At 41.5% G+C, this 12,317-nt stretch overlaps 1 protein-coding gene across 1 annotated transcript in view; it reads right to left on the reverse strand.

Moving 5' to 3' along the window:
- Nucleotides 1-5,363: 5,363 nt before the first annotated feature.
- The window catches only part of nrxn2b (neurexin 2b), a gene marked incomplete in the record, with an annotated part of 560,348 nt that continues 553,394 nt past the window's right edge, over nt 5,364-12,317 (reverse strand). The window contains 2 exon segments of the mRNA XM_035675730.1: nt 5,364-8,207; nt 8,210-8,442. Of these exon segments, the coding sequence (XP_035531623.1) occupies nt 7,557-8,207; nt 8,210-8,442 (884 nt within the window).

The following is a 12,317-nucleotide window of genomic DNA, read 5'->3' on the forward strand; positions in this document are numbered from 1 at the left end:
CTGAAGGGGGTCTGTTATTTCGCCCTCGTACATCTGACTACAAGTGAATATTCCAAACAATAGCTTTATATATGCTTATATCACAGTTTTGTAGGCCTTTCTTAACTTGTAGTTTGTTGATCGTAAAGCAAGTTAATAGTTAGATAAATTACAACTTCTGGTAGGGCTGTGCTGCTGCTGCTGCTGCTGAGACCGAGTGAAAGTTAATCTTGGCCACAACAACAAAACTCTGTTGTTAAAATCTCACAGCAGGGATTAACTGAGTCAGAAAATTGCATAATAACTTTATTGTTAGCCTTGTGTGAAGGGAGGCAGAGTGAGGGATGATTTTTGTCATGTTTCACATAGCCTGCTGGGAACTGACTCTGTTTTAGACTCCCCTCCCTGACTACTGCCATTCAAACCTGTTACTAACTGCTCATATTTGTGACTGTAAAGACATCTGTTACACTCCCAGTCATCATGTAGCCTAACTGATAGTGTTAAATCGGCATATGATATTGTCTCATCATACGCAGGCCCCTGAATTGAACCAGATTGTATTGTAGCAGACTTTGTGATATCAGAAAATATTGCGTCATTGTCCAAATAATCTATATACTATTGTATCGTGATGAAGCTGGTGATTTACACCCTTGTGGACTATCCCCTGGTGTCTGATGAACTTGTTGGCTTACAAATGGTATGTTGGATTTCCTCTTCTGCGACTGATGTAACTTTTCCATCGGAAAAAGGCAAGTAAAAGTGTGGGACCAACTTTTATTATGTGTGAAGAAAATAAGTGTAGGTAGGATATTTTACAGTTGATAAATAAATCAGTGCTCTCTGCTGGACAAACTGTGTAATAGAGGCACTATTTCTAAATGACATAAACTATATTTTTGGGAGTTTGGTACTGCAATTTGTTTTCTTTTTGCTTTTTAAGCTTAATCTGCCAGCATGTCAGCCCAGCCCACTGATCAGCTCTGTTTACTCATTATTTGAATTTTTGATTACATAAATATGGATCTGGCTTCACTCAATGGCAGGAAGACTAAGACGGGACATAAGGACTACTGCCACCTTGCAACAGAACTCCTGCTATGTGGAGAGATATTTAGGGGCTGATTTCATCAGGTCCAAGGCCAGTCTAAGTGGTGGTTCCATCAGTGAAAGAGATTTGCTGTGTTGTTCTGGAAGCGGGGCTGCATTGAATGGAAAAAAAGAACAAAAACAAAAGTCTGGCGCTTGATGTGCAGACCTCATTGACACTGTGAAATGTTTCTTAGGAGAAATGCTTTTGAACTGTTTGTATTTTAGTGGAAGGAATTTCCTGCTAGGCAATCCAGCCAATAGTTGCTGACATATTTAAGTGTGGACCACTCATGAATCTGTAAATTTACTGTCATGATATTTTAATTCACGTTGTGTAATTTTACTTAATGGTTTTAATGAAATTGCACGGACGGTGGCCTTCCTCCCTGTGAAAAGGTTTCTAGAAATCCAGGAAATCAGTGAACAGCAGCAGTTCTAGGCCAACATTTATCTTTTCCACTGCTAGCACTAGAGCATGTAAAACTGTAACACATGAGAGGTGTGGAGTCTAGCACAAGCTGTGGTGGTAAGTGATTTACTTTTGCACTTTCTTGTACTTTTGTTTTTGCTACGTGATTTGCTGCAATATTAAAGGTCACTTCATTGTTTGAGCAATCCCACACAGTCCTCCCTGCCCTCCTTAGTATGTTTGTGTATTTTCTTGGCAATGTTTCTCTGCTTCTTGAATTTGATGCATCAGTAGTTATATATGTAGTTAAATGTATAGTATTGTGGAGTACTGTAACTTCACTTTCACTTAGGTGAAAGGGCTGTTGGAATCAGCTGTTTAATTGGTCTGTCATTGGTATCGGTGTTTCAGTGGTGGGTATGGAAGTGCACTAATTGTGCTGCATTCCCCATTAGCCCATCATGGATGTAGGACTTGTAAACAACTGTTTCGGTTGTGTGTTGAGTACAGGCTGCAAATAATCTCAACAAGGCGCAGAGCATTTAGGTATGCTTAGTTTGCTATAAGCATATCAGGTAAAGATACCGTCAGTATGAGGAATCAGTATGACAGTTTGTCTCTATGTAAAGAAGTCAGCTGATCTACAGGGAACGTGTCTGTGTCAGTAGAACATCTGCTCCTACAACACTGTTTTACCATACAACCATTCCGCTGATGCACTTTCATTAATGTTCCTGCATGCAGAGCCTGCTGGCTTTTGCACAAGGCTGAGTGCAAACCATGGCACACTGCTCTGGCAACAGACAGGCATACTGTACCTGGATGAGTGTTATTGGTAGAGCTGCCCGATATGGTAAACAAAATCATATTGTCATTACTTTGACAGATATTATAATTGCAATATGACTCATGATTAGTGGGAATCATTTCTGCATCACAATTTCCTTTACACTGGAAACACAGACATTTGTTGAAGTCTGTAGTACCAAACAAACATGTTTTATTACACCTAGAGAAGAAGATTTTGTATCTCTGCAGCACTAAAGTACTTCATTATAATGCACACACAGGGATATCACAATACCAGAAATTCCAATATTCCTCCATACCCAATTCGATGATCAAAAGTTTTTGCCCCAATCCCCATTTAATAGAGTATGTGAAACAGAGTCCCAATCCAATACTTGTATTTTCCTCGATAATACAGCTGAGTAGCTCTGCACTGCATTTAGGCTGTAAAGTAGCTTAACAAACTCTTTTTTTGGTCTTGTCACTGTCTCGAGGGAATTTCTCTCCCTTTTTAAAAGTGTCCTGCAATGTTTGGTGCTTCATGCAGCCTTTGCTTGAGTTACCTGAATGAACTGTTTTCTGTTGAGTGTTTATCTTCATTGTCTGTGCATCTTTTGCGGATGACATTAATAAATTACTCTTATTGGGTTTTTGCTTTACCACTGTCTCGACTCCGAGCCGAAGCTCAGCCCCGCCCCCCTGCACAAAGCTGAGCGGAGAGAGTTGCACGGTGTTGACGGCTGCACTGTGCATGAAAGCTTAGCGGGTAAAACATCCGTACATCTGCACTTCTTCCAATGACATTTAACAGCAGATTAGAATATTTGCGTATGTGCTGCCCCATAAGGTCTGGAAGAATTGCATCCCCAGTACCTTTGGTACCTACGGTACTGTAGAAAATGAGTACCATCAAGTTTTCAGAATTTAGCATCTACTTGGGAAGAATCGGTTCTCGTGACATCCTACTGTCATTTGGACATTGCTCTTTGCCATATTACAAAGGCTGAAAATATCTCGTCAACTGTTGGATGGATGGCCATGAAATTTGGCAAATGTATCTGTGATGCCCAGAGGCTGAATCCTAATAAGTCTGATGATCCCCTGACTTTTCATCTAGCACCATCATCGGGTCAAAATATATATTACAATACTTCGGTTTATGACCAAATATTTGCAAAACTAATGACATTCCCATTAACCTCAGCTCTACTTTGTGTTTCGTGCAATTAGGAAATAGAAATGAAAACTGAACATCCTAACTATCAGCATGTTAGCATTTTCATTGTCAGCCTGTATACATTAGCATGTTAGCATTTGTTCTTAAAGCACCACTGTCCTTTTTAATACAGACTCATTACACAGTCTATGAAGCCTGAGAAATGACATTGGTAATCTAACTTGATGTGGATAAAAGCCGTGCCATGTGTATAAAAGTTACAGGGTGTGCCATATTTATGTGTTGGCAAAGGTGATGCTGTGAGTTGAACCAGCTCTGGATCAGGTTAGCATCATATATTACCACGATGATAAATGAACTAGCTTTTAGATAGAGGAAAGGCTGAGTTAGGTCCAAACATAGCTGGCTAACCCACTCCTCTCTCTGTCTCTGTGATTCAGGACCCTGGGCCGTGAGAATCTGATGTGCTGATGCTGTCCACTTCACAGCTTTTCAGCAGATTGGTCTTGAAGGAAACATCACGTGTACAGTGAGTCACTGCTGAAAATATTAGCTAATTGTATTTAAAGTAGGTCAAATTAACCAGTGGCACTCAACAAGAGACCTGTCCAATTATCCTAACATAAATACTCAATTTCTCACTGTGCCCCAATTCTCTCATCTATGTCCCAGTCCAATGGACAACTAATAGACTCAAACTGTGTATGAGTGCCTTAAGTTCTCAAACAGTGGACTTCTGTTATTTATTATTAACTACAGAGAGATCCAGGCTGTTAGTGGCCAGGACTTTACGTATCTCTGCTTTTAAAAGTACATTTTATCATATCATCATTATAATTTAATTAATCTTATCAGTGGCAGTATACCTAGAAGATTTATGTGCATTTGAGACTCTCAATCTCAATCTCAATCTAGATGATCAGATAGTTTTGAGTTTTAAAACTGTAAGTAAGTAAATGACTACGACATTAGAGCACTCACCTCAGTTTTAAACAGAAACAGAAGTAAAGCTGCTGTGACTGCATGTTGCTCCTGATTGGAGAGGTGTTGAGGACTGTACTTGAGTTGTGTGATTGCTCTTTGGAGCATTAGCATGCTTTCACCACGGTTTTTAAACATCTTCACCAAACTGATTGGCTACTTACTAAAAAAAAGTATTTTCTTATTAGAGTTGTGAAGAAGGAATCTGAACGTTAAGCCTTAACATGTCTTTAAATATGATTTTGACAGGTCTTAAAAATCGTAGTTAGTTAACATTATATGAAGTTGCATTTTTTAGTCTCACTTTTAAATGTGTTTTTAAGAAAAAATTGTATTGCTCATGCTGTAACAACTACACAACAAAACCAACATGGAACCAATACCAATTTTCCTTCATTCTTTTTTGCCAGTATTGACATAAAATAAGTCTTACATTGCATTTATAATGGTCTTTAAAGGGTCTTACATTTAACCCACTGAAGTTGTGTGTGTGTGTGTGTGTGTGTGTGTGTGTGTGTTGTATATTCAAACAGCAGACTTTAAGAACAAGACATATTTTGGAGTTGAAATTTCTTCAGTCACAAGGATTGAAATTAGATGTGTTTTGCAAGTTTTGGGTTTTACTTATTGGGTTGAATGCACATACTGTAAGTCACTCTGGATAAAACCATCAGCAACTCTAGAACACCTCTTTTACCAGAGGTCTAATTTAAAATAAAGGGAATAAACAAAAATATGTTACCAGCAAGACCTGGTTAGCCTGGTGTTTGACTGGTTCAGTTCTAACTAATATAAACACCAGCTTTGTCTATATATAAATGTAAGTTTTTATAACTGTCCAAATATTCATTGGGCTAAAATCAAATTAGATTGAGACAAGGAGACGATAAAGAGACCACATGACACCGGGAGTAAGAAGTATATAACCAAGTGTATTCCCTCTGTTAATGTACACATATTTAGAGTCATCTCACTGGAACACTTTACAATAACATTTAGAAAGAACAGGAAGATACTGGGAGGAGTATGCTTGGAATGGAGAAAGAGAAACCAGACTAACGTGGCAGGAGGGTGAATCGATGGAGCCTGTCATATGAAATGGCTGCCATCTTGTCTCCAGCCATATAGACAGAAATAGATATAAAACAAATAAAAAAACAAAACATGGAGGATGGATAGAGCCTGCTTTCTCCACCGGGTGTGGGTGACATACAATCTGCCATACAGAGAAAAAGGAATAGATGCAGGACGAAAAATAGATTGAGGGTGACAGATGGAATAAAAGGAGAGGAACCTTTCTCTCCTAGAAAAGAAGAACAAGTGGTTTCATGTTCATAACCCAAATCACATTTGCTCAATTACCAAAAGAAAATACATAGAAATTTCAGTTTCCCAGAATCATAGTCATTTTTTACTCCAAACAGGAATGATAGTAGGGAAAACACATTTCTCTTAGTAATGGGATGAGAGTCAAATATTTAGACATTTCACAAACTTTTTTCAGGATTTTTCTTTTCTTTTCATGGTACAGTTTTCTTTTTTTAATAGAGTTGAGAAAATTGGAATACTAGAGTTCTGTTGTACATCTTCCAGGGAACTGCCGTTCACCTTTTTGTTTGTGTGCTCTTCCCACAAAGTTTGCTTTGCCCATTGGCTGCCATCAGTCCAGTCAGGCTAGAGAGGGGCGAAAGACACAAGTTGCTTTTTCAGCTGCAAGGTATCTCTCTCCACAGTGGAACTCCAGCTAGAATGAATTCAGAATTTCCCTAAAATGTCTCTCATTTCTCCAGAGAAAAGAATCAAATAAAAAAAATAAAAATAGAAGAGCAAACCAAAGTGACTGAGTCTTGCAGCAAGGCATTGCATCAGCCGTACTGTTCATGATAGGGGTGGGGTCTGGACGGGGGTTTGGGCGGTGAAACTGTTCTGACGTCGAAAATCCTAAAGTCCGTCTTCGCTGTGCATTATCAGCGTACTTTTGCTTTTCCACTCGCTCACGCTTTAGGTCCATATGTTTCTGCAACGTCTATACATATATTTATAATTATATAGAACAGAGTTCATCTTGTTTGCTGGAGGTTTTTTCTGTTTTTCGGTTATTAGTAACTGTAAGGACGTGACGCAGTTTCTCTGCTGGCCCACTAGGGGGTGCCTCGGAGCCCCAGAAACACATGACACAGATCTGCTGGAACAAAGGACGACCAAGGGGTTTTGGCCTCAACAAGTTTTTGGCAGCTAAACGTACAAGTTAGCATCCATTAGGTCGGAGCGGTGGTATCTCACATAATTGCTACGTTTAACGTTGTTATGATCATCAATCATAGTCATATTTTTTGTTTTTTAAACTCCACAGAAAGAAAAACAGTTTTTATCTCTTTTTCGTAAATGAATACTACATGCTTGAAACACGGCAGAGTTCATGTTGCATCAGCTGCTCAGCACCGTAGACAAGGAGAGAAACAGAGTACATGAGCGAATGAGAGGAAGAGAGAGAGGTCTGACGAAAGGTGAGAGATCAGAGATGTCCAACGCTTACAGAGGTGGGAGAGCTGGGTTTGACACAGTGTTTCTGTAAGCTGGCAGTATATTGATTTTTCCAGAAGGATGTCAAGTTGCTAATTCAAGCCTAGTTGGAAAATAATATGTTGATACTGTCTAAGGTGACTGCTTACACCACAAGCTCGCCTCAGAATTAAGTACAGACCTTGACACAAATACTGATGGTGGTGCTTTCTTACAGTACTCAAGATATTAAATAACCTGTCATGTACTAATCCATAAATCACTGTTTTATCAGCATTTGGTACACGGTTGTTGTTGGCACAGTATGTGTAGAGATCTGAGGTGTAATAGGCTTTCCTTGAATTCACACCGTGGTTAACATTTAATAAGTCAAATCAATCAAAGCTGAAAGGTGTGGACAGAACTGTGATGTCACCTTGCTGTCGCTCTGAATAGACTGGAATTGGTAACATGTATGGCCACCTGACAATACTGAGTTGTGAATGAATTTACCTCTGTTATGTTTTCTTTATACTGCCTTCTCTCTCTCTCTCTTTCTCTCTCGTCTCTTTCCTTCTCTAAGTGCGTCTGCTGTCTGTCTCTGTGTGTCACGGCGGTGTGCCCTCAGACGTAGTACTCTTTGTCTTTGTTCTTTTTGTTCTTGGTGACCGTCTTGGCAGTGCTGGGCTGTTTCTCCTTTACAAGGGCTCCGTTGCTCTGCGTGGCTGAGTTGCTGATGTAGTTGCGGCTCTGGTCCACCTGGTAGGAGCCTTCGTCGCGGTTGCGGTACTTGTACATGGCGTAGAGCAGGATAAGGATGCAGAGGGCGGCGGCCGCCACAATGCCCACCACCATTCCTGTGGTGCTGCTGGACTGCTGCACCTCCACGGCACCGGGGAGCCCTCTCTCAGGAGACGTGGGGTCTGGAGTGGGAACATGGGGGAAATTTGGGGGGTACGTTATTCCTGGAACTCTGCGATGGCCCGGGTCTGACGAGGGGTGGGCCGGCGGCAGCAGCACCTGGTCCCGGGTGTTCATTTTCCCAGCGGGGATATTGTTGCTACTGCCGCCGGCAGCCGGCTTGATGCGCGGGCCGAGCTGGTCGGGGTTGGCTGTGGGGGTGGAGGAAAGAGGTGGACGGTGGGAGTTGGGGATGCGAGAGAAATGGCGGTCTCGGGGGTTCTGGACCCCACCCTCGACGGCCGGGGGAGGAGGGAGGACAGTCCTGTCGGTGACCAGGGGGGAGTTTTTGTAATAGTCCTCGTCATCCGACTTCCGGTCATCTCCCCCGAGCCGTACGCCGAAACCTCGATGGTCTCCTCGCAGTCCTCCTGGTCCAAGGGGCAGGGGGGTCGGCCATTTGGCAAGGGGAGGGACTCTTTGGTGGTTTCGAGTAGGGTGAGGAAAGGGCGGTAGGTGGTGGGGGGTGGGGGGATTACTGGGTAGCGGGTGGCGATGGATGGGGGGTCTAGGGAGTCCACCGTTATTATGGGCAACACTAATTCACCTCCTAGGATAAGAAAGAGACAACGGAGGAAAAAAAGAGTGTTAGAGACCACCTGAGACAGAGACCACCTCCAGATCAACAAAAGAAAAACATTTCAAATGAATACAGCAACACCAGTATTAGAACAGCACTAAAACTTAACATGAGGTTAGTTCTAAAAGTTTAGTCTGTTCTATTTAAAAAAGTTAATATGCTGACTAACTCTGAACTTTAATAAAATACAAGATCTAAGAAAATACTGTATCCTGCACCTGCACTGACCTATCTCCCTATACTGCATAGACCTACATGTTATAGCACTAAAACAAGATAAAAGTAGACTACAAATTACACTGAACAACTTAACATCTATTGTACTACACAGCCTATCGTTCACTGCTAACTGTCTAGTGTTACCTATGCTTACTACACTAATGCTCAGATGTTTCTGCTGAGATTGGTTAAATAAGATAGCAAACCACGAGGTTCAGGTCACTTACATCAACAAATTGGCCGCATGATTTTTGCATGAAAAAAAAAATTACAAAAAGAAAGCTGTGTAAGATTGTTCTCGGATAGTGATAAACAACTTTCCCCCCCTTCTTTACCTCCTCTCCTCTTTAGTTTATTTATTGGGTGAAAAATAATCAGAATGTAAAGGAATCTATTCTTGAATTATTCATTTAGTTTTTTTTAAATTCTAATGAAGAATGGGCTCAATCCCATTTTCACCCCTTGGGCATGGTGGTTTCTATGGCTCATTTCTAATTAGCTTAATCTGTATGCAAACCCTCAGGAGCTGCTGCAGGAGACTGATGCCCCTAATTTCTAACCCAAACTCTCAGTACACTGAGAGACAGTATTAAACACTACTGCTCCCTGATGCCCACTTCCCTCCCAAACACCACACATAAACATGGGGCAACGATGTTCTTCTTGAACAGCCACCCACACAAGTGAACACTTAAAAAAATCATCTTAATGAGCCAGAATTTGTTGTCAAGCTAGTTATGTAATCTGATTTTTAGCCCACTGTGAAATGAACACCCAAATTAAATCAAGCTTATTGGGTGTCTAATAATAGCATTTGTAAAAAGTTGCATTCATTCAGGAGGAATACCACAGACTGGAAGCCCAGCTGGAGTTAATGGTTAAACATATTGGGAGTATGTTAACAACATGGCAGAATATCAGTAACACTACATTTGACTTCATAACAGTTTTCTCTTCAGTCTGGCAAATGTGTAAAGGTCACAGTCAAGGAAACATTTGAAAAACATGGCAGTGGGGATTAGATTATGGCACATCTTGGGGAGCGGGGGGAGAAAAAGGGAAAGGTAACAGCAAAACATGACCAAAGAAATGCCAACATCACCAGCATAAAATCATGACTCTGGCTCTGTTCATTTGATGAGGTAAATCAGAGTGACTCAGAGGGAGAGGGGGTTGGATGGGGCAGTTCAGGGATGATTCGGGGTGGAGGTGTTAAGATGGAGGAAAATTCCACCCATGGCCTTTATTCAGCTCAGAAACGCTAAAGCACCCCCAAACCCTGAGCCCCCCCCCCAACCTTGTCAGTTATACAACCATACATTTTCAATCAAAGAATGGCAAAGGCTTTGTTACAGAGGGTGATGCATTGAGTTAACAAAGCCACTACACATATCAGCATATAACAACACACTTGAGAGAAACAGGCCTTGAAATAAAGCAAAATGTGAGAGAGCTGTAAAGGAAAAAAAACTTGTGATTCTTCAACCCCTTCTCCTAACTTCTTATTCCTGTACCAGTGCTGGAAAGGCTAGTTTCCATGGCAATGCTAAAGTTATTTCTCTCCATTATGTTTTCTTTCTGTGTTTGAGGGCTGTGTTTCACCTTGAAGGCTGAGAGGACAGCAGAGCGTGGTGGCACATTTGAGGAACAAAGAAAAGCCGAAAACCAAGTAAGATTTCACAAGTTTAGTGCTTTTTTTTTTTTTTTCCCTCCTCCTGCAACTTTGACAAGTTACTCCACTAACACCGGTTTGGGGAACTCAAACATAGTTCCCCAGAGATCTAGGACTTACGTGTGACTGAGGGTGACGGGCGAGATGGTGTCGCTATCTTTACTTTGCCATCTGTCTGCATGGTGGAGATGTTGCAAGTGCAATTTCAAGCTTTATACCTTCTGCTCGGTGTGCAGCCCACCAATTACTAAGGAGGTCCCTCCACTCGCTGTGTGCCCCACTTACAGTACATGTGACTGACTGTGCAAATGGAGGGTCCTCTTACGGTAAACTCTTATTGTAATGGCTGCAGGATCAGGAACACTGCTAAAATCTACTTATTATTATATAAACCCTTAGAACAGTGCTTAAAAAAGATTATTTAGACATTCAGGGGGCAAATCGAAATATTCAAAGAATAAAAAGATAAATGAAGAATGTTCCGACAAATCACGTCACTCTGCTGTACTCTTGGAGCCAAAGCCTGAAGGCAGTATATCATCACCCAATATGGCTGGCAGGCAGTGGATACTAGAAAAATAATGAGCCTCAACCCTCATACACAGAGCGAGCCACATCTCAGCACTCTAGGCAGTTATCAAGAGAACCATCTTTTCATTTCCTGCTGTGTGACCCAAGACTACTGCACCCATAGTTCTTAAACCAATCAACAAGTTCAATTGGCTCTCTCCTTCTCCATGACTGCACCCTCTTCCCTCTGTATGCAGCATCTGATTGTTCAGTTAACACCCACAAGCAGGTCGCTGACAGCCTGGGAGACTTGACTTGAGTTTTCACAAATGACACGTGTGTTCACAGATGTGCTCACCTGCTGAAATCTGCCAAGAACCACACACTGATATGAAACCAGAGGGGACCTGTGATGGATCTGTAACATGCAGGAGGTTGTCACTGTCAACCCAAGGGCAACAGCATGAGATATTTAATTAAAACGATAACATAGCCTGCTCCTATGTTAAAAATACCTAAAGTCCCCTTCTACTTCAATAAGTGTATTTCTTCTTGTTGTTCCTACAGTGAGATGTTTGATCTTCACTGTGCAGCATGATGGATGTACAGAATATGATACAAAAGAATGTTTTCACATTCGTCTGCTGAAGTTTCTCCATGCTCATTGTAGGGCTGCACAATGAATCGAATATTAATCGCTATCACAATTTTGGCTTCCCACAATTAAATCGACGTGATCGTCTACAGTAGTGATGTTTAAAATGTGTGCTCGGCTCACAGAAAGTACAGCCAGCTACACCCTGCAGCTGCAGCCTGGATACTTTTATTCACAGAAAAAAATGCAGCTTCACATTAAAAGCATTTAAGTGGTGAAATAAGTTGACTTTTATTTTGAAGTAAGCCAGTCACAGGCAGTGCAAAGTGTTTGTCAGTTAGCATGGCACTGGCTGCAATTGTTTAACCAACGTCATTTTTGGACATTTTTGCCAGTGGATCAGTTGGAAATTTATCGGGGAGCAATGGAACAAGAAGCAGCAGCCACTGTGAGCTGGAGGAGGAGGAGCTGCAGGCGACATGCTGCACACCTCCAACTTCACAACCAGGTAACCAAAGTTACCTCCACTGTTGCTGTTCACAGGCTCATGCTGTGTGTAGCATAAAATCAGATCACAGTTGCGCACAGAATGATGAATAAAAGTTAAATTATTGCCTGACTACTTTATCACATAAACAAGTTAGTTTTGCTGCCTCCAGTATTCTGGGACCTGTGGTATTAACCAGGTGTCAGTGCAACTGCATAAGAGCAAATCAGAATAATTCTGATTATCATTCTGGCCGTAATCATGCAGCCCTAGCTCATGGAAAATCTGATTGTAAGGGGTGGGGCCTACGACCATGATTTGTGACATCACAAATAGTTTGGAAGTCAGTCCTGGTCCAGGAT

Source organism: Morone saxatilis, unplaced genomic scaffold (genome assembly GCF_004916995.1).
Source record: "Morone saxatilis isolate NCDOM2014 unplaced genomic scaffold, NCSU_SB_2.0 Contig4, whole genome shotgun sequence".
Classification (NCBI taxonomy): Eukaryota; Metazoa; Chordata; class Actinopteri; family Moronidae; genus Morone; species Morone saxatilis.